Consider the following 23581-nt stretch of genomic DNA (forward strand, 5'->3'; position numbering starts at 1 on the left):
AATTAAATAATAGGGTTTTTTTTTTCAGTTTCACTTTCCTTAGTCTTGAGAAAGAAAATAACGATATTGTGCCAAAATTTCGAAATTTAATTTTTACGAAGAACATTTGAGGCACTCTAAGAAAAAGCAATGCTTTAGCAGAAGAGTAAGTTGTTGGTATGTGGTATTAAAAATCAATGAAATTGGGGTCTACGGCTCCTCTAGCCCGGCCTTAAAGGTAGCCCTGGATAGATTCTAAGGGCAAAATGATTGCAGATAATACAGAAAATATGAGTTTGCATTTCTTACTTTAAATTATAAATTTAAAAAATGATGATTTTTAATGATAATGATTCAAAAATTTGTGAAAATAAACTTCTCTTAGAAACTATAAAACACGAGAGATTAATTTAACTCAAGTATAAAGCAATTATGTATTATACAGTTGGTGACAGTTAATGAATTGTACTGTAGACTGAGACTGTAACAATAATTAGATAATTACATAATAGAGGGTGTATTTTGATTGTAAAAGTGTGTTCTATTTAGTATGTGTGAAAAGTGATTGTATGGGTAAGTGTGGAGGAGATATATGGGGTGAACTGATCAGGATGTGAGTGGCATGTGACATTAGTGACTACAATCCCTGCTTGATTGCATCACTAACTGCTACAGTTCATCACACAATACTATTGTTTTCTCACTATTACACCATAGTCTTCTGTATATATCTGTATACTCATCGCATACATTTAATATTAATCTTAGCTTTTTCACCCTAATGCAAATTAATTTTCAAAAAGTTAAAGATTTATATGACAAAAATATCATTGCTAATGAACGATAATCGCCTCGGAAGTGTCCTAATTATTTTTTTTAAAGCGATGCATAGCTCAATTTGAGCATTATGCTCATTAAATAAAAAAAAAAATAAGATGTAAATTCACACATCTCTTATTAACTAATAACACAAAATAATTTAAGCAAAATAAATCAAAAATTAGAAATCAATACTGGGCAAAATAATGCCCATTTAAAAGGAGAGATTGGTATCACACTTGTTGAAAACACATTCAGTAAAGCAGACGGGCCACATTACTAATTCAAAACAGTATGAGCTTGGCCACAGTTTTAAAGGTCGCTAACTTGTCTTAGATACATATGCAAATTTTCTATGTTGTTGGGTTGCCTTATGCCACAATTTAGACTGAATGATGGGGAACATTCCTTAAAATCCAATAACACTATGAAATCCAATTTGTATAATTGAAAAGGGTTTACAACCTTCAGATAGTAGTATTTACTGTTTATACATACTACAATCATTCTTTCCCTACGAACAATTCAAACAGTAAAGTTACATACCGCAAAATGGGTGATTTTTTTTTCTGTTTCATTTCGATCCCTTTCAGTTTGTCTAACATCTGTCTACAAATTTAACCCTTAACCCTTTTCATTATGTAAACATAATTAATTCTATTGTAAGAGATTACATTAATTGGTCCAGTTTATATATACTTCATGTATAACTACGTAAATGTATACACGTTCCCAACCACTCTAGCGAATTGATCGATTTAATTATAACATGTAAATCAGAGTTCAGTTTACGTATGTTGAAGTTAAATATTGTTTTAATTCAAAATGTATGTATGGAATTTCCAAATTGACGCTTGGAAATTATTTCGTCTCGAATCACAAAAAAACTAAAAATTTACTATCCTTCATTAAGAAGTTCTTTCCCATGCTTACTTCTTTCATGTTTGATCTGAATTGGTCCCTTCTGATAAAGAATTAATTTATTTACTACTTTTGTTGCAATATGATGTAAACTGAAACTGCATAACTATGAGAGTTACTTTTTTCAAATAATATCCCAACACTATAATTACGAATTATGTAGTTTTGCTTCTCAAGAAGTACAAATAAATACCAGAGTTTCAGTTTACGTCCATCAGGAGATTTATAATATAAAGGTGTGCATGAACATATCGGTCCCTCTATCCCAACACAGAGCTATACGTACTTAATCACTGTAATCACCATTAGATGCGCACCCAGATTTAATTGTCTGGAGAACGTGTTGTTTAGGTATCATAATGATATTGTTTTTGTCTGTTTACAAAATAATTTCGGTACATCATAGCATGATCTTTTTTTCAGGAATAGAATAAAAACATTAATAAACGAGAGTAATTAATTTGAGTTTCTGAATCTGAAAGGTTCTCGAACGAAAAGATAAATGAATTTGACGCATGATATTTTGGGAATTCTGGGAAAACCAGCCTTTCAGACAGACCTAGTTGTAATATATTTGTTGCTGAGATTATAACAGAAGATAATCAATTTCAGCATTGTACTTTTCTTAGACATCCAGGAGGTTTTACTGGACTAAACCTGAGACCAGAGGCAGAGTTAATATTAGCCATTCCCGTTAGCTTACAAATCAGGGTAGTGGTTGAAAGGAGGAGTGGATAAAACATTCCTGCAGATGTTTTAGCTGTATTCTTGTTACTTGACTGAACGATAATATCCCTGAGACATTGCTAATCAAGTGATATTCCTTGGGATCATCCCATCAGGAAAGGTATTTTTCTGGGCATTATTGTTTTATTTCACAACAAATTGTCACATATTTTAATATTATTCTTATGTGAGTGATTACCTAAAAATAAGGCAATTAGTTGAAACATACATACGAGTATGTCGGCCTTGTTTTCTCAAAATAAGAGATCTATTTCTCAACAAATATTCAATCAATTAAGCAGCTCAAGAATTCCTTCCAATAACCCTTACTCAGTAGATGAGAAGGCACCTGCATAGATACTAGCCTAAAATTCTAAAATATATAATTTTACAACTCTCATAGATAACATAAGAATCAATAATTACAATACTAAATGAAAGTTTTAAATTTATTTAAGTAAATTATTAATTTTATTTTGCATTGTAACAAATGCCAAGTTACCATAGAAATATTTATTAGTCATTTCTTTAATATTTGTGATGCCTTTTTTTTTAATGCGTAATATTTTTTTTAGTTTGAAATGTATTTAACTAATGTGCATCCGATTAGTGGTATGTTTGAATGTTTTCTTCATAGTTTATACTAAATCTTTCACGGATGGTACGTAATATTATTAAGTATTAACTTATTAAGTTTTGAACTACTCGTTTTATAACTGCAGTTTCTTTAAGTCTTGTCTTAATATTATATTCTTACGACTTTTGCCTTAAAGAAAGATAACCAAAGAAAATCAAGAAAGGTATCAGTTGTTTTACAGATTATTAAAAGTTTTTTAAGTTTGGTTGCACCACATAGTAATTCCATAAAGAAAACTATTAAGAAAGTAAAACACATTAATTTTTAAACCCAATTTTAAACACATTAATTAATTGGACCAGATTTTATATTATTGTCTGGATTGTTATTTAACAGTCTTGGTTTAAGAGTATTTATGAGGAGTAGCCATCACTTTTTTCTTTCACTCGGCGACTATCTGGAAATAATTTAATATAATTTTTACTACCGAAAACAAACCAATTTAATAATTTACTGTAACAATGGCCAACACTAGTATTATTAGAGGTACGAGCATCGCAATTACTTTTTTCTTTAGTTTCGTGATATTCCAGACGATCTGGGATAGTTCCCTTGTCTTCATAAGGGCTGTGACTAATGGATGTGACTCCTCAGAGGGCACAAGTTTTTACTTATCTTTCTTCACTACTGCACAGGTTTAGACTATTAGATAACTGTGTGCTTGTGTATTTTGCCAGTTAGTTTAAAAACAAATTCAAAATTTTTATTAATATAGTTACAGATTATAGCGGAGAATTTAATGGCCCAGCATGTGATGAGGAAATATTTATTACCAAACTCAGAGGTGTTCAAACATTATCGCCCGCTGAATTAGTAAAAAGAGCCGTCCAAAATGAAATTACGAAGTTTTGCAAGTAAATTGCTTAAATATTATTTAAATGTTCGGGACTCGATTGTTCCTACTATCTAGTCTTTAAATGAGAGTGTTTTTCCTACTCTTGTTTAGAGGAAATCTTGGATTTAATTAGGGCTAAATTATACTCAATCGCTCACTGACTTCAAGAAAGTTGGTTCAGACATTAAGGCAAAGACCGCAGCAGCCCAAAAATGTTATTTTGCTATTCATAAGTTTCACAACGCTGTATAGAGAAGCAAAACTGCTGACTTTATTTTTAGACCAGTAGTCGCATTCTAAAATGAGACGTAGGAGTTGTCCAGAGAGGATGAGTGAGCTCTGAATGTGAGGGTCATTGAAGGAAAGAGGTGAAGGATTATGTCGAAAGCAAAGCTGAGGGACTTACACGTACCATGAATCAAATCTCGAGGCCTTCATCTAGAAAGGACGTCTTCTTTAAGAGATTGAGTCATGTGGAACATGGTCATTTAAGGCGCTTAAAAGGTAAATTTTAAGAGGAGAAGCCTGCAACGCTAAGGCATTTTGTGGGACTTGGTTTGATTTGCGATGTAGCCCTTAGATTGAGAGAAATTTAGGTAAGAACGCCTTCGTCCATGACACCTAATTAGGTAGTTGGACGGGAAAAAAAATAAGCATTACTGTACTTACTTTATTAAACTTTTAATATCCTTGGAACTTGAGAAATTTTAAGTACTGGTGCGCTGAAATTGGAACATTTTAAGAGCTGAATCACATCATTGTTAGATGCGTAGATGAGTAAGAAAATGGTAAAGAGATGCGCCTCTAAGGCTTTGCCATCAGGAAGAATGGAGGCAGTTGTTTGAGGAGGACTATCTTAACTAAAGCGCCCAAGACAGAGACAGAAAGAAAGATTTCGTTAAATTTTATCACAAGTTTATTTATACCTTATCACGCCACTTTTCAAACTTGTTTCTTGCATTAAATAACAAATTATTGGAGAGATAAAAAATGTTTTGGAAGTGGTATCGCTTATCATGCCCAAATTAATGTGATTTGTTATTTCTGATTTCAGTGGTTTTAAAAAAAGACTGGATGATATAGATACATACTTTATTAAATGTGAAATGTATCGCATTAAGAAAAGTTACCGCAATCTTGTGGAAGGAGCAAACAATCTGTATAGTACACTTTGCTTAGATAAACAATTTCAGAAACGTTAGTAGTTGTTTTCATTATAAAGATAATATCCTTTTAGTTATTGAGATACTTCTACAATTCTATATGTTTTGTTCAGTTACTTATTATTCTTTTATTTCACTATACAATTTCACTTTGCAGTATGAATCGTTTTGTATAATGAAATTCTTGAAGTTTTAGAGTATGAATGTTTTTGGAGTGTGGATCCATCATTCCAGGACGTCAGCAAGTCCAAACTAAATTAAAATTTAGAGATAGAGTTCTAAAAATAAAGCCTCTGTTAAATTCATTTTTTTTTATATAATATTTCTATCCTACGCCTGTTGCAGGCACAAGCAATTGCAAACAACTTAAACTTGTCCAATATAGGTAGCATTCTTTATTCACATTTTGTAATTGTATGGATTCCCTACAATTATTTAAAGAACAAAAACCATTTATACATATTCATATTAAAAAAAAATAATAATGGATATATTATTATTATCACCGTTTACAAAGAGATATTTATTATCTCCAAGTGTCTAAAATTATTTTTAATTTCAGAATTCATTTCCTATGCATCTTGCTATGATAAAGCATTCGGCACTTATGATGACTGCGATGTACCACACAGTTGGGCAGACGATTCTGATCAAGAAAGATTATGCAGGTAAAATAACAAAAATAATGTTATTTACTTTTATCATGAAAATAAGTTCGATTAAGTTTTTATTAATAAAATTGAATAAATTTCAGAACATATAAAAATATTATTGACTGTCATACTATAAAAGCAACATTTGTATGTGGCGCTAAAGCGGCTGATGTTTACAAGAAATTATTGACCAGCATTATCGCTGCTTCAGTTTTAGTACGCTAATTATCATTCATAAATTAATTTTAAAATACTCTTATTATCAGTTAAATAATTAAAATTTAGTTTAATTAATTACATGGGCGGGTGTTGGTGTAGTGGTCACAATTTGTAAACGGGAGATCCCCCAGTTCAAATCCCGCGATTTGTTACTAGTTACTTTTTATTTATTAGAAAAAAATTATTAGTAAAGTAAAAAGTATAAAGTGCTTCTGCTCCTGCCTACGACTCCTAATCGGTAGTTGGACAATAAGCTCCGCCAGAAAAATAGGCGATTGCTTTACTTTTAATTAATTATAGCAAACATTATTATAAAATAAAATGTTAATGTACGTAACTTAATTGTTGCAGGTTGACTGTGGACCAAAATTTGCACCAACTATCAAACCACATTATCTAATCAACATGAGTGTTTATGTGTCCCTGAATTTGGTATACATTACAATAATACTAATACTGTTATGCCTTATAGTCTGTTTATGTCGAAGAAAGCATAAAAGATAATCCATACTGAGTTTGAATTTATTATAGTTATACTTATTTACACGTATGTAAAGATAAAGCTGCTTCCGGATGTTGGGTATGGACGAAATTTGCATAATCAAACTTGATCATTAATACAAATTTGCAATTTTTTGTTTTTTTACACACACAATCCATCTGACAAATGCTCTTAAAAAATAAATGTTCTTCTTTTCGGTTGAATTCATCCCAGTATAGTCCAAGTGAGATCTCCTTCCACGAAGAAACACCATGAATAGTGGCATTGCCTAGTGGTAGAGGTAAAAATCTGGCCCAAAATATAGCAGCTACACCCCATACCAGATTGTATCCCTAACTGAGTTGCCTCCAACCGCATTCCCACCGACTTGTTTGTTTTATTAAATCTCTGGAAAAGGGTGTAGGCTGGTGTTCGGATTGTTAGGTCAGGTTACTCTCCAGGTTTATGTTTGCCTGCACAGTCCGCACTTTAACCTTAATCTAAAGCGGTTACTCTCTTTATCCCAATTAGTACATTATCTGCCCACTCTTCTGATTCCTTCAGCTCGTAACGGCAGTACAATCCCTGAAACTTAGCCTGCACACCCGCCCGCCATCTACCTCTTATACCACTAATTACCATCAGACTTTACTATTTACTTCCCATTTAGGTCTTCTACATTATTCTTCTTCTTTATTACATTAAAGTAAACTTGAGAATATTTTTAGAAATTAAATTAATGCTGCTAAATTTGTAAGGTACTTCTCTTATTTATTTTCTTAAAGTTACTATTAATTAATTAATCTATAAAAACTGGAAAAGTTTTTATACTTGTTCATTAAAATTTAAATGTAAAAGATGACTTTTAAAATATTAATAAATATAAATATTAATTAATGAGAATAAATGTAAGACAAAATTCATCTTTACCTTTTACAGCAAAATTTCATTTTTTAAACAAATAAAAATGGATAGGCAAACTACAAATATGCTTTTAGTTTTTTCCCGGTATCAATGTCAATATAGTTTTTTGGATGGGCACCTTCTGTCTAACTGCAAACAACAAAAATCCTGATTAAGAAGTAAAAAATAAATACAAAAATTGAAAAAGTTGAGCCCTGAAGGATGGAAACTTAGTCATATTCAGTTAGACTGTTTGACTCTCCTATTTAAATCATAAAAAATCTCGATAAAAAAATATTCATTCAAAAATGACGTAGAGAAAAAAAAAGCACAAAAATGTGAACAGATAAAAATGCAAGAGGTCAATAAACAACTTTTAGATGTGTTGCACATGTATGACCTCTTCCCTAAAGATAATATTAAATGTTTGTAATTAAACTGTTACAACTACTATGTTATTACATTGTATATTGATATTATTGGCAAGGTTAAGGCCATCTTATTACACGTGCGAACTCTGTAACATTTTCTAATGTCCAATTATTCCATATTAAAAATGTTTACTTTTTTTTCCATTACACTTCCTTTTCTTTGCAATCTTCTCTGACTTCAAAGTTTTGATGAACTCGGAGCACCAAATCTTGTTTTATGAAAATGTTTCTTTCTCTTACAGATACTTCCTTCTTTTAGATCGATGTTGCTGAACTGTTTCAGCATTTTTACTTCCTCATTCTTATTGCCATGTAAATGTCTACCCAACCCGCTTCTGTTATAGGACCATCTGGTATAAAACTTAATTTCGGTCATTCTAAACTATCTAATTATTTGCTCCTTAGTTTTTATTGATTCTTTAATAAATTTAGTCAAATTTAATAGGCGCCCGAGCAGTTAGAGGCGAGGCCAACAAGGCTAAGAAGTATTGTGATATTAAGTACAATTCCTGGTCTGTGCCTTGGGTTTTTATTTTATTTATTTTTTATTTTATTTCATTTATGTTTTATTTTTATTTTATTGGTTAATATGAAAAATTTATAGAAAGTACGTTTACTAGTCGCCTCCGTCCACGACACCTAATTTGGTAATTGGTTGTAAAACCTTCCTGAAAGAATAGGCATTGCTTTACTTACTAGTCACCTTAAATCAACTTTCCGAAAAGCCTTTATAGTCCTAACATCCATTTAAATTAGTTGTCAGAACTTCCTACATTCCAGATCAATGAACATTTCTTCAATAAGTAAGATCTCTGAACCAAACAATTCTAATTTCCCAATAAACCATTGCCTCCTAGCCTCACTTCAATGTCAAAATAGCAGAAAAAAAACAAAACGTATTTTCATCGCCTTATTTTAGAGTATCTTAGATACTCTTTCAAATTACTTTCCGTAGCCTGCTTAGCATTCTGCCGATCAACCCTATTGTACGATATAAAGGGCCTAACAGGAATATTTAGAGGAATTATAACAGGAATAATAATAATAGTCTTATTTAATAATTAGGGATCAAGTTTTCAGTATAAATTACTTTATAAAACTAATCCTGGCAATGTAAGGTGTGAAATGTTTTTAAACAAAATGGTATCGTAAGTATAAAATAATCACAGTTCGGTGTGATTATTTTTTAATAAAAATAAAACATTATAGATTATAGATGTAAACAGTATTTGTTATTAAAATTAGGGAATGCGAAACATATTTAAAAATAAAACTAGAAAGAAGTAGGTAGTAAGCAAATTATTATCATCTTACACTTTTTGATTAAAAATTATTTTTTTGTATAGCAGTATAAAACTCTAGCGACATATCAGTTCATAGGTTCACAGTTCTTTCGAAAAACCGCCCATAGAACTTTCTGTTGTAAATAAATTTATGCCAAAATTATAAAAATAAAATTTTGCATGCATATTTTAGTCATTTAAAAAAAGAATGATTTCCACAAATCTTTACTGCTTCAAATGGAAGTATTCAATAAAATTTTTCAAAATTGAATTCTGTTCCCGATTTTCTGGCGATATTAGGAACCTTTCTGCAAATATTTAAAAAAATCTCTATCTACAGCCATTTACATTAAGTTGATTGAACAAAATTCTTCATTTACAATTTAATAACCGCTGTTATTATTAATTTCAAGTGAGCATGATTAATCTTTCGGGCTAAAATTTGTTTACAGTGGACTTTTAATTCGTCCAGGTCTCTCAAAAGAAATTTCTAGTTTAGTCTAGAAAGCATAGATTGCAATCCGACAGGTGCTTCAAGCAATATTTTAAAAGTAGTTACATTTTTGAATCCTATTTAAATGTATTTTTATAAAAGTTTTTTTTTTCTAAACCATATTTAACAAAAGATATTTCAAAAATATAGTTTCCATTTTTTAATATTCTATACAAATAACTACTTGTTCATTAGGTAAAATCCATAAAAATAGAAAACATTTAACAAGTCATTATAAATAATTGAAAAGGATTATCTAATGTCAGAAAGATTGACACACGTATTAGCTCTCTTTTATTAATAATTTGATTAGAAAATGATTGACTTTGCTTGAATTTAAAATATGCAAAGTTTTACATTCATATGAAAATATTTTTAGAAAGCCGAAAGAGCGTTTTTAAAAATAGTTTACAATCGAAAATACAAATAAATATACAAAAACAAAAAAAAAACAAGGAAATGAATGTTGATATAACTGCACCATAGAATCAAATTCATCTTATGTTTGCAAACATGATGATAATAATAATAGTATAATACTAAAAGAATAGATTGGATGCATTAACTGTCTACTAAACAGAATAGTAAACTTGCACGTTATATGCGAGTTTGGTACTGAGTTAGCAAAGCTATGATTAAAAACAACACTTCATCAGTTTATTGACCAGTTAGTTTGATTTCTTCTTCAGTTATTGGAATGCTGGACTGAGAATGTGTGGTTTAGTTTAGGTTCTTCATTAAATTAGGATCTTTTCATCGAGGCAGGTAAGTACAAAATTTCGTTTTTCGCAAGTAATTACAATTTTTTTTTTACTCAGTGTACAGTTTAAAAACAAGAGGAATTGTTTTATCTTTTCAAAGTGTCGAGAACTTAGTTCTTAACAGAAATAAATGTTTTTAAGTCACCTATAACATATATGTATTTCTACTTTCTCTTAGTTTTGAGTTCGTCTTTTTTTTTAATTAAGTTTACCCAGCAATACTCTATTTTGGTTCTCAAAGTCCAAAAATGTTTTTAGAAAATTTTCTTGTCTTTACGACATTTGTAGATGCATATAAACTCGAAAAAGTTAAATTGCTAACTACTACTCAGTTAGATTGCTGGAAACTCGAAACATTATGTTTCGTTTTCGCGGATCCTCCATGGGATCTGGCCAGAAGGGTACTAAAATCCCGCTACCACTTTACAGAATTGCTATACAGCTCTGGAACTATTGTTTGATTAGTTTTGCGCGTTCCTACATCCTCTACTCACATAAAGACGTCGCTTTTATTTGAAATTCTTTCATGAACATTGATTTTAAGAAGGGTTCCTTGACGTAATGCTTTTCTCAAAAGCACTTTTATTAAAATGAGCTGCATTAACGCCAACGAATATTCATTAAAATTATGAAGTTCAAATGAAAACTTGAAAATTGTAGATTGAGAAAGTCGTGTGACCTTTTTATTTATATCCACTTTTTAGCAAATTTATCTTAAGCATTAAGTACCTCCATTGGTTTCGTTATGATATTAGACTCAGTTACAATTATTGTATGCATTATAAATTATACAATTATTCAGTATTGGGGTTTGATGATGTTAAAAAAAAAAAAAAATGGAATCCAAGGTCTTATAACTCCTGTCTGAAAGTGTTTGTTTTCGATGGTTTTGGGAAGGTGCACTTTTTAGCTTTACTCTAAAGCGCCATTGGTTAGAACGGTAATAACCAAACTAGGTTAAGATCTACTTTAAATTTTCATCACTTCTCTTTCTCAAATTTAGTTCTTAAACAAATTAACCAGTACATCAGGGAAAAGTTTTTTGTATTACCATTTTTTACCAACCATCCTACCGCTGGTCCTCTAAGCATATGGACGACCCTCATAAAGAGTGAAAGGCCCTCTCATTCATCTATTTTAGCATCAACATCTCACTACTCCTTACGGCAAATACGGTCTTGCTTAATTCATTCTCGCCCATCAAATCATGGCTGACTTTTCTAACCTTTTCCGTTTCTGCTCTTTCCTTTTCAGTAAAGCCGTTTTCTTTAGTCTCCATAGCCCTCAACAGTGCTTTTTCCATCGTTTTAAGTTGAATTTGAAAAGAGCTTTTGTCTTAGGTTTTATGAAACTAATACATTTTTAGTACTGTCTGACTTTTTTTGGAACTTATCATCGCCTAACTTGTATGATTCATTCCACTTTGTTCACATATCCGTGTAATAGATGATAATTTCTGTAATAACTTTTAAATGCTTACCTTTAGCTTCCCAAGGCTAAATAAAACATCTGATTCCCATTTATTTAAGCTGAATTTAAAAAACTTTTAAATTTTTACTTATGGTATCTAAATAAAAAGATAGGAGCAATCTGTTTTGTTAATGGAAAATTTTGCCGGATTAGAATAGTGAGCTTTGTGATTTAAACTAGGAAAATATGCTGACTTTACTAGTTCCCAGGCAAAATAGTTTTTTTTCTTTTCTTATATTAAACTAACTAATCATATATTTCTGTCTGATCCATTTCCTTCTTAATAAGTTTTAATGGTTCTGCATAGACAATTTACATTATTTGTTGCAAAATTAGAAGATTTTGCGTCGCAATTCGTTTAGTTTATCATTAAAGATATTTCTTAATTACCAAAATTAATTAAATAATTAGATTTTTCTTTTTATCTTGAATATAATATTGCATATTTTTTGTTCTTAATAATAGCACAAAAAGTTTGGTATAATTTCTCTAAAAAGATTGCTGGGTGGCAGGGTCCTTTTCAATCGTTTCAGACGGCTTATTCATGCTACTTCATCTTGCAAACTGCAGATTCAGTTCCGAAATCATAGTAAAAAAACTTACTTTTAGTTATAGATATAAAATGAAAGTAAATACGTTAATAATTGTTCACAAACATTCTTTTTCAAGTAAAATTCAAACTCAGCAATGACTTCACAATATTTTACTATTTTAACCAAGTTGTTTCAAAGTTTAAAAGAACATGAATATTATATAGAGTAGATATTTCTTCATGATACCAATCTGAAGAAAGATTTTGAAATCGACATATTCAATTAGTTCAATTGATGTAGAGTCTGGAAGAAGAAAATAAGGGTAAATATTATACTGATTAACAGCCTAGAATCACCAACAAGCCACGGTTTAAGAGTTGCCGGAGGAAGAAAGGCATTTTTACGCAACAATAACTCAACTTAGATTCAACATAACTTCACGAATCCGGATCTGCATAAAGTTACTTTTTAGTCGTATCTGCGATCGCAGGAGCGTAGAAGATGGAAACATCATCTCCTCTTTAGATGCAATAGATATAATTAGAAAAAGCGGCAAGTTTCTAAAAGAAGTGTCAGAACATGTATGACTTCGAAGCATTTATAAACTAATTGGAAGGAATAAAAAAAATAAAACAAATTTATGTAGTGTCATACAGAAAAAATACCTAAATTATTAAATATTTTAAAGTAATGCCTAATTTTTCAGGCAGGCCATACTACCAAATCAGGATATTAGGACATCTGCTATAGATGCAATTGTCATCTCGTGTTAATTGTTCTATCAAGATTGAACTTATGGCTTTCACAGCTTTCAAAAAACCCAGCTAGTATAGTGTTCATAACAGGAATCCCCTTGCCTCAAGCCAAGTTCGACTCTAAAATCTCTAAGCAGAATCTATAACTCTGCACCCTGGGACTGTCAATTAGATCTCGCAGTTCCCTTCTTACAGCTTTGTGCAGCTAGTCGAATATTCGATGCTATCATGTATTTAATAATTAGGATTAAATTATTAAAAACATAATTATCTGTAAAAAAGGTTGTTTTTTTTTAGCCAACTTACTTATTTACACACGTGTATACAACCTTATCTTTTTTGCTAAATTAGCATATTTTTTTTATGATGATTTTTGTTTTCTCGACAATTTATTCGATTACTGTCAATTATTACAGTTTTCTACGATTCTTCAGGAAATTAAAATAAAGACTCTGATGACAAAATATTGAGATAGGTAAAAGTATTGCATGCATCGCAGAGATATTAACATCATATGAAAAGATTTTCTTTTTGATCAGAAGTTGTACTTTCGATTATGTATTCCCTACTTCTTCACTACAAAGATAAAATGGAAAATTAATAGCGGTCCGGTTTGCAAAGCTGAATTGCGAAAACGGTGGGAAACAACAAATACTTCCTATATTCACAAGTTGGTAAACTGAGCGCCGTAGAAGCAAATTATTCTGTTCAATCTAATGGAGTTATCCAATCCTAATTGCTATCCTAATCCAATCGCTTCTCTGAAGCAGATCAGATAAAATACCAGTAGGTTCAGATAGGTTACCAAATGGAACGCTTCTCTCTCTAAATTTTTCTTTAACTCTAACTTTTTAACAAAATTTATTAAAACACAAACATATTGTGATCTTTAAAGATTAAATGGAATCACATTAACGTGGATACGTTGACGATGGAACAGCTTGGATTTAGGGTCGTTGCTAGGACTTCGGTGAATCTAATGTGGCTCTATCCAATCTTGGCTTCGTTCTAAACTCGCTATGTTATTTTTTTGTTTTACTATTCAGTAGCTATATGGGTCAAGAAGAGCTATGGGTTTCCAAAAGCCTAGGGTTTCTCTCCCCTCAGACGAATAATAATGGTTTTAATGAAAGAAATAGCCTGATAATATCGCCATTTAGATTAAATCATTCACACGACCAAGGCTGGAAGAACTATGTGAATAAATCACAGTTAAAGCGGCAATTAGTTTCTTGTAAAAGATTCACACTGTGAAAACGTTTTGTTAGAAGGCAGTGCCCCTTCAACGTGGCTTAGATCTCTCTTAGATCACTCTTCTCAAACCATCAATAAAGTTTCAACTGGCCTGAACGTAATGGGCACTCAATCAATAACTTGAAGTGCCTTAGTCCATTTTCATTTCTCCAGTTCTGGGAAGGAACCATTTTACTTTGACCTGACAAACAGATCAAGTCTTTAAAGGTAAAAATAAAAAAAATTATTTGTTCAATATGAAGACTGTGCAAGAGAACCACAATAATTTTCATTAAATTTCTGAACTAACTTCATTTTGTTAAAATGTCAATTTTTGAAAATAGGTAAAATATTTTTTTATAAAGAACAAATTTTCGTTTTTTATAAGTTTTTCTTATCTCGTATTTAGGTCCGTAACTTAGTAAATCCTTTCGTTTTCAAGTTAGTTTAGCTTTTAGTTATATTCTCTTCCTATTTTCTCCCCAAAAAAAGTATGAATTATTTAGAAAAGTGTCAGATAAATTGTCTAGTTAATGATAAAATAGAAGTGATAAGGAAAGGGTAAATTTCTAGGCAACCGGGTGCCTGTTGCTGTGGCTTGGAGCTGATGCTGACACGGCGTCTGTAAGCGCATGCGTACTTTACATAGTCACACACAAATATATGTACATGTATTATATACTATTACATAAGCTTAATATATGTGTACCACTCAAACAGCAAAGCTCAGCAAACTAACCAGTGATATCAAATGTTGTCCCAAGAAATACATATCATCTCTTAAGTTAATAAAGCTTCTTACTTACTAAGTTTACATAATTCATTATATTATTTATCTAACCAAAGCACCAAGTAAGTATATTATCTTAGTATACTTATGTATGTTGGGTAGGTACACAAACAAATCAGGAAAACCCAGTTAATTTACAGGATACAAAACAGAGGGAGGTTTACATTTGTACCCCTTTAGTCGCAGTTGTAATGTACGTTGTTAACTGATATAGATCACTCCATAGTAACTTTCTGAAGGCTGTAAACAAATCTAATTCCCAGTTTTAACTCGTTTTTATAACAAATTAATGAAATATTTGCATTATTTGTGCTCTGAACCAACGAAATATCTTATTTAAAAAGTATATTTAAGCAATATAACAAATTATTTGCCCAAAATACTCAAAAGTTGGCTCCTAATTGAAAGATTTGATTGTCCTAGGAGAGTATTCAACTCTCCAATCCTGGTAGTCGCCCACCATCTCTAGGGATGACCCCAAGGATAGGAGAGCCGGCAAATTGGAATAACCAGTCTTTGGTACCTGATACCGCCCCTAATTCCTCCAAGAAGAACGAGCCCCGCTTCAACATCTAGGCTATATGGAAAAGCGCAGTAAGAGAACGGAGACGGCACATTGGTACGATTTTTCCTGAAGTCCTTACGGACCTCCTTCTTACCAAAAAGATCTGGTTCAGGATAGTTAGGTTTTATCAGAAGTAGATTAAGACGGTTCAAGAAGACAACTGGAAGCTTTATCTACCTTAGAACACTTTTTCTACGCTGCAACTGTAAGTACTCCAATAGACCCAAGAAGAAATCGCAGTAACGTAGGTTTTTAGCCATTAACATAGGATCTTAGGAAGATAGTTGAACAGTTTGGTCTTTTCAAGGAGGCATTTTGAACAGAGGTGAAAGCAATTCCTTCAAAAGTCAATATTACAAAATATGTTTAAAATGTTTAAATAAATGGCCGCAATATCCAATCTTTTCGCGGTATTCAAATATGAAAGAAGCTTCTTTTAGTAAAATCACAAAAACAGTCTTTTGGCACAGTATTAATCCAATCCAAACTTCTAAGTTGAGCAAGAAGTTTTTTGGGAAAGGAATGGACTTCTTGATTGAAATTTCAAACCTTTACAAACGAAGAAACGCGTAGATGTGTAACATCTTAGCAGATAATTTTAAGGCATACTTAATAGCATTTAAGGTGATAATTCTTGCATTGAGTCCTGTAAACTGACAATCGATAAGCTTCCTTGCAAATCAATTAAGTCTTAAGAAATAACTGTGTTTGCTTAGTTATTGCAAAAAAAAGAAAAAAAAACCCACAATTGCTACTCTGGACTTTTATGCAGTTGGTCCAAAAACTTAAACGGTATTTTCTTATTATTTTCTTCTTGCATGATCTCTTTAGTTTCGCCGTGACTAGAAGAAACCTTACTGTTGTTTTTTATTGAACGATTAGTATTTTGGTATAACCGTAGTTTAAATGTTCAAACATTTAAATAGAATTAATTATTATTTGTTAGACAGCAACAACGTTTATTTGATATGTAGCAAGCAGTTACAAAATATTAGACATTTTAAGGCGCAAAAATTCCATACCATCAAAAACCCCTCCAGATCTTATAAATAAAAGAAAAAAGAAAGAAAGAAAAATTAATTATGATTATTCAGCAGTACTTTGCAGTGGATATTGATGGCGTTGTACGGTACATTGTCACGGGGGCCATTCAGGACATTGCTCTAATTACTATTTCTTCTCTTACAACAATTAAAATAATAAAAGGAACAACAAAAAAGAATTGACAACAATTAACAATAGCTGATACTGTAACTCTTTTATTTAAAGAGAGCACAAAGATGGTAGATCGGCCATTGTTATTAGTACAAACATATATTTATGGAGATTCCATGTTAAGAAAGGTCCGCGTAACATAAACCATCTTTGAAAGTAGCTCCATTTGTAGCTCAGGAGTTACTAAGAAATATTCTGAATCCAATTTTGGATTTTTCATGTTCATAAACATGCTTAAACTACAAAATCCAGTTTAATACATGAATTAAAAATGTTATTAAACAACGTGTAGTTAATTTTAAAATGTGTACTTAAAAAAAGTAGCAACAAATGCAATTTTAATTCGATTTGTTCAACTGACAAGGATCGAATTGCAAAGGAGATGTTTAGATTTAGAAGTTCATGCTTCTCCTTGATATCATGACGCAAGGAAAAAGGACCGTTTCTATGAAACTGACCAAACAAAAAGAAATGGAAATATAGAAATAATGAAAATTACAATTTCAATGCATGCACTTCACTTTTTCATGTTTTACCCTTTATAAATTGCCCTGGGAATCACCAAGATTATCGTGCGTATGTCTCAAACGCAAACCAAAATCCACAAGAACGTTAAACTAGGAAGGATTTAGATTAATCTGCATACCCGGTACGGTAAGTTCAGGAAGCACCTGTTCAGGTGAATCTCCTAAAGACATTGTGCAGACTGTGAGGGATAGGAGGAAGATACCCTATTTGTATCATGCGTTTCAATCGCTGCTTGACAGTATGAGATCTTAGGCGTTTTGAGAACTTTATTTTTCCAATTCGTTTGAAATCAGCAACCTTCTGTTCAAAATTTTCTGATAGTATCATTGATTATAAACTAGTTCAAATTCTAAGGCAACTGGAATTCATCTTACACTTTCAAAGTGGTTTTGCTAAGTTTAGGTTCAGACAGCTGAGTAAAGCATGAAGATTATGGGTCAGAAGTCTTGGAAGTAAAAGAGACCCTTGTCAAAGCTTGATCACTAAGTACAATGTAATTGAAGTCACATTGGACTTCAATTCAGAATTTATGTAAAGAGAATAATAATTTTATTTATATTTATTCGTAGAATGCCTGCGCCATTGAGAGCTGAGATTGGCAGTTTTGCCGAATAAATTTAGCCAATTAATAATAATTAATACGACAAATAATAAAATACAATTAGTGTTTCCGAACAATTGCCAATGTCATCAAATGGTGCTTTTAACAAGAATGCTATTAGAAAATTAATATTTTACAACAATAAAGTTTTGTAGTAATTTTCGTTTTTCATTCTTAAGGCAACCTGTAAATAAAACTCCGTTTGGTACAAAAAAGCTGCTTGCAACTTTAATTTCAGTTCTTGATTTCTAAATAGCGTCGTAAGCTTACAAACTTTATGACTTTTTAAGGTTCAATGTGAAAAATTAAAATTAAAAAGTGCTACTATTCTCTGGTTTATAAAATATTACTAAAGTTTAATCAGAAAAATGACAAAAAACATGAGAATCTTGGAGGAGTTCAGCTTCAGAACTTGCTACATCTTCATTCCTTTATTGATTTTTTAGGTGTAAAAAATAAATACACAATTTGTTCTGTTTTTTTTTAAAGAAATTTCGGGTACTGTCCTAAACCCTAAATTCATGTACCACAATTTAAATGCTTCCAAAGTACTTTACGTAATTCTATTGGTGAAAAATACTATGCTTACGCATGTACAGCTTCATTAAAAGGAAAATATCAAATTGAACATAATCTCTTTCGAAAGTGAAAACTCAAAGAAAGCTAAGGTTATTCTAGTTGCTTTAATTGGTCACAAAGCACGTACACAATTAAATTTGCCAAAATTATGGCGATGCTCCATTTAACAAGAGATATGAATAGATTAATCAAAGTGTATTCTAGTCCAAAGTTATTATTTTTATTTTCAGACTATAACCCTGAATCAGTAACTTGAAAGTCGGCGTAGATTAAAATTTCATCAATTTCTTACCAATTACTTATTTTTATTAACTGTAAAAAGTTTTCTACCAATTCTCTTCTAAAATAGGCAAAAATAAATTAGCATTCGCTTCAAAATGGGAACTTGTGTGGGATGCAATTTCTCTCAGTTCTAGGCATATCTACTTGATTGTATTGTGAACAAGAAGTCCTATCTGTACAGTAGCTTCTGCAGTAGAACATGCTAGAAAGTTCACGGTAACATCCAACACCAACCGAGTCTAGAGTGCATTATGATTTTAATGTTTCCCAATGATATTAAGTAGTTCTGGTTGTCCCTTTCTGGTTAGAGACCAAATTATTGCTGGATCTTTTTGTGAAAAAAAAAAATAGTTTTTGTCAAACCACGCTCAAAAATAAACATTAAGAAAATAAAGTTAACAAAGTTCCAAATATAGTTAGAGACATTACGGACCAGAGTGTGTCATGTAACGTGACCAGTAATACTACATCAAATTTCTAAGAAAATCCCACTGACAAAGATCTTATTTCTTTACAAATATAAAACATATCTGCAAATCCGTGCTTGTAAAGTCAACACTGTCTCGCAGTTTTACAATGCGCGATAATCTGTTGCTCTAGTGATTTTTTATTCCAAATGATATCGTTGGAAAATTCTTAGAATAGCGTATCTCTTGTTGTTATTATTATTTTTAAAATATAAGGGTCTTTGGTTGATTATATACAATTTAGTTTCGCAATCATAATTGACAGAAAGGTTGTAAAACAAAAAAAGATGTTAATAACAGCTAGAATCATCCTCAACCTTAACTAGTTATAAGTGGTATTAGATTTTGTGAGTTGTGATCGCATTTTATACTAAATTTTACGTATTTTACTCAAAAAAAAGTGTATCAACCTCTCAGCGCATTCACTGGTAAGATCGTCCTAAAGCTATGTTGCAATGCGACGTTCCCATCAATATTTTCATGGATTTGGATTTTTCCAAACATTTTTACGGGATATAGCAGTAGACCTAGTCCTTATATTTAAGGCACATCTTGCTTGACAAATATCTAGAATTTAACAAAATAGAAAAGATGAACAGAATTCTATCTAGCCTATTTGGGCAGTCGCTAGAAACTGTTGTTTGTAAACAAAGGATTTGTTTTTAAACCCATTTGTATATACAGGAGCACGTCTAGATAAAACAAGCATTCCATTTCATAGTTTTTCAATCAATAGGATCTGAATGCAGATTCTAAAAAATGTTTAAAACTAATTTGATTAGTAAGTTGGATTTCATGCAATTGGTAGTTTCTGAATTATAGTTTGATTTATCTATTCAATCGTAGAATACAATCACACTGGCAGTAATTCGCTTATTCTATGTTACAGCCTCTTATTCTTGCATAAGAAGTAGGACTGCTATCATGACAAATTTTCTGGATTCAGTTTTTTTTTAAGGAATACATATTTTGGAGTCCTCAAATTATGGTCGAAATGTATTCCAAAATTATGTCTGTGAGATTCTCTGAGAGTTTGCGTGTGTGGGTGTGTGAAAAATAGACAAAAAGCTAAAATGAAACGACCAAACTTTACGCTATTCGAAACCGCTTTGGCATAATCTCATTCTATAGAACCAAGATATCGCAAAAATCGTCCAAAATCGGTGGAATAATTTTAGCATTACCAATCTAATCATTCGTGTTGAAATTGAATTGTTTCTTAACAGCAACAAAAAAAAAAAAAGTCAGATATTTCTTTTAAAAATTGCTCATAAATTTATATTAATAACAGGATATAATTAAATCAAGAATTATCTTATGTAATGAAAAAATACAGACAGCATTAATAATGCTGACTTGATTAGTTATAATCTTATTTTGTATCATCTCCTTTATTTTATTCATTATAAAGTTTCATTCATAAGAAATATTATACAATAATTTAACGATCGCAATAAAATATCAATGTTTTCTTTATCTAGTTTTAAAGAGGTAGATTTTATATCTTCTCATTCAGCTAAATCTTACATATTGAACATTTTTCATGTTTCCTAAATGTCTTCATTAAAGGACTAATTATAATGTAAGTAATCAACTAATATTCAATAATTAATAATTCATTTAAAATGGAGTAAAATGTTCATGCACTGGCTACAGAGTGGTATAAATATTGCCGACATCCTCTCAAAGAAAGATGTAACCATCCACTTCTTCAATGTGTTCCTCTTCAAGAAGTGCTCAGTAAAGAAGGTGAAACGAAGACGATTTTGCCCTGGTCAAACATACAGGCAAAGAATTGTCGTCTGAAAATAGTGTCAGCGAATGCTGTCGAATAATGACAGGTTTTTCTCTTTAGGCTTCGGATACTTGGAAGTCTTCTGATGTAGTTGGGGCTAGGATGTTTTTTGGTTCTTGCAGTTCTGAAGTAGCGAAAGGTGAGATCCCCTGATGGATTGCCAGCATTCTGTTGAGGTTAATTGGCCTCAGATATTCGAATAGGAAGCACTTTATAATTGTACCAGATCATAGGTTTTCTTTGGGAAATAGAGTACAAAGTACTAGGAGAGGGTCTAAAGAACTCGTAGGACATATTTATTTGCCCAAAATTTGTACTTCCTCACACTCATTTAAAGTCCTAGTTTTTTAAAACATTCCGAGTTCAGACCTCCTATGATTAAACTTTTTTGTTTTTGTTTCCTTCTCAGCGCCCCATTTTGGAACTGATTGCTGATAGGTTAAAAAATCAAGTGACTTCTTGGAGCCTTTTAAGATGGCTTACAAATAAAAAGAATATTTGTAATTTAGTGGCATAGTTCTGCACTTTCAGCTGAGAGAATTTGAATTTTTTTTTTGCCAAAATTTACTTTTTAAAGTATACTTAACAAAAAATTTAATCCAACAACCAAAAATTAGCAAATAGATCGTTCGTTTTTATTAAGTTTATCACAACAGATACCAGACGTTAAAGGAATAGACAGGAAGGTTTCAGGCAGCGAAATTAAGGAAGCGATATTGGCCGAACATCAAGACGTCAATGAATATTGTAAATTCAGCTTTTTATTTTATCTAAATCAACCAAAAAAAATATCATATGGGTTGTGATAATGATTAGAATTATCAGTTTCCTTTCAAGAAAAATAAAATAGTAATAAGAGAACTATATTAAAGTGATAATAAATTTCCATGAGGAGTTTTTATCAATTTTATGACAAATTAATTGATCCTCATTAATTGGTAAAATCCGGAGTGAGTACTTCATAGCTTTCTCTGTCCGGATTTAAATTTAATTACCTTTAAACATTTAATTTGGGTGGAAAAATGGTTAAAAACCACAAAATCATCCAGTAGCATGATTCTCAGCTGTTTTCTTAAATTCGGAATGTTACTAACGTATTGAATTTTTATTAGTAAAAGTAATTCCTATTTTTTCAGGCGTGTTTTATGTCCAACTACCAAATTAGGTGTCGTGGAAGGTGGCTACTACCGAACATTCTTTAATATTTACCATTAAATGAAACACAAATCCTACATCAGGGATCGAACCCAGTAATCAAAATACATTTTAGTTTGGCAGGCCTCGAATCTAACCGTTCGGCTACCGTGACTCCTTCTTACTATTATAATGAATCGCATTAATGTCACATTAAAAGAAAAGTTATCCCCACTTCTCGTCCAAAAAATGACTGTTGCCAATAAGCAGTATTTTCTGGTAAAAGATTTCCAACAATATAGGTAGATGTGTGCAGAGTTTAAAGAAAATATGCCAGAAACTTAGTGAAAGACTAATTCTCTTCACTATGGTAATGGATGATAATCTCAAAACCTGTTGGAAACACAAAAACCATTATATGCTGTGACTTATCAATAAAAAACTAAATTATGCAGAACTAACGGATTCAACCGTATTATTTAAGAAAACCGTTAGTGGCGGAAAATCGATTCAGTAAATCAATCAGCAGTTCAGGTAATCTGCAGCTCCAGTAGAGTAGTGTATTGTAAGAGATCACTGAACGGAGAACAGAGCAGAAGACTCCGAACGGGCAAGTTTTAGCCAACACTTTGCCAGACTCAAGAGGCTTCAAAAGCGACATTTTCAGTACAAACTTAGAATCGAAAAAACTGCATGAACACAATCAGTAATAGAGTGAGAGATATAAACAAATGTTTTTGATAACCTTGAAATGTCTTTCTCTTAGTTCAATTTAATTAATGATATTTTAGAATGGGAATTTTAGAGGAAAGATAACACAAATTTGACTGTTTTTCGTTTTTTGGTTAAATTTTTTCCTTATACGGGCAACTGAGTAAAATTGGTTTAGATTTGGCTAAAAGTGGCACAAACGATTCTTTAACATTGTTATAATTTACTAAGATCTGTAACATTTATTGAAAATATCTTCCCTGGGCAGTTCTGAAAAGGGTTAAAAATTAAGGGTAGGACGATTACATTGTTAGAGATAATTATTAAGTCGTTTGAACGTTCACATTTAATATAACAGAACCAACTAAAAAGCTGTTCATTAGGGTACAATAAATAATTATTGGAGAATTATGTACGCAAATAGAGATAAAGGTAAGTTTCATCAGGTCAAGGCTAACAGAATATTTTAATTGTTTCATCCGACAAACCTGCCTCCGGGCGAATTTTGATCGTAATATTTGACTAAAAATATAACCTATAAACGATTACTGGTTAGAGGAGTGTTGGGGAATTGGTGATTTGATGGCTGTATGTATATGGGTGGTGATATAATGTGTGT

The 23581-nt window shown here is 31.4% G+C and overlaps 1 protein-coding gene and 1 long non-coding RNA gene across 5 annotated transcripts in view; both read left to right on the plus strand.

Moving 5' to 3' along the window:
* The first annotated feature begins 2957 nt into the window (after positions 1 to 2957).
* LOC141456562 (uncharacterized) lies at positions 2958 to 6462 on the plus strand. Its single transcript, XM_074132710.1, has 6 exons — positions 2958 to 3106; positions 3798 to 3936; positions 4972 to 5114; positions 5643 to 5748; positions 5835 to 5949; positions 6304 to 6462. Exons 1-6 carry the CDS (start codon positions 3040 to 3042, stop codon positions 6454 to 6456), a joined length of 723 nt encoding a protein of 240 aa, XP_073988811.1. The 5' UTR covers positions 2958 to 3039; the 3' UTR covers positions 6457 to 6462.
* Positions 6463 to 10110: 3648 nt separating this feature from the next.
* Positions 10111 to 23581, plus strand: part of LOC141456563 (uncharacterized) — a 65811-nt gene continuing 52340 nt past the window's right edge. The window contains exon 1 of one of the 4 annotated variants that reach the window (XR_012459869.1): positions 10111 to 10308. This is a non-coding gene — a long non-coding RNA (uncharacterized lncRNA). The remainder of the gene's footprint in view (positions 10309 to 23581) is intronic. The other 3 variants (XR_012459870.1, XR_012459868.1, XR_012459867.1) reach the window with 3 other exon arrangements.

This window comes from Rhodnius prolixus, unplaced genomic scaffold (assembly GCF_049639745.1).
Source record: "Rhodnius prolixus isolate KJV_2025 unplaced genomic scaffold, Rpr scaffold_4, whole genome shotgun sequence".
NCBI classification, from domain to species: domain Eukaryota; kingdom Metazoa; phylum Arthropoda; class Insecta; order Hemiptera; family Reduviidae; genus Rhodnius; species Rhodnius prolixus.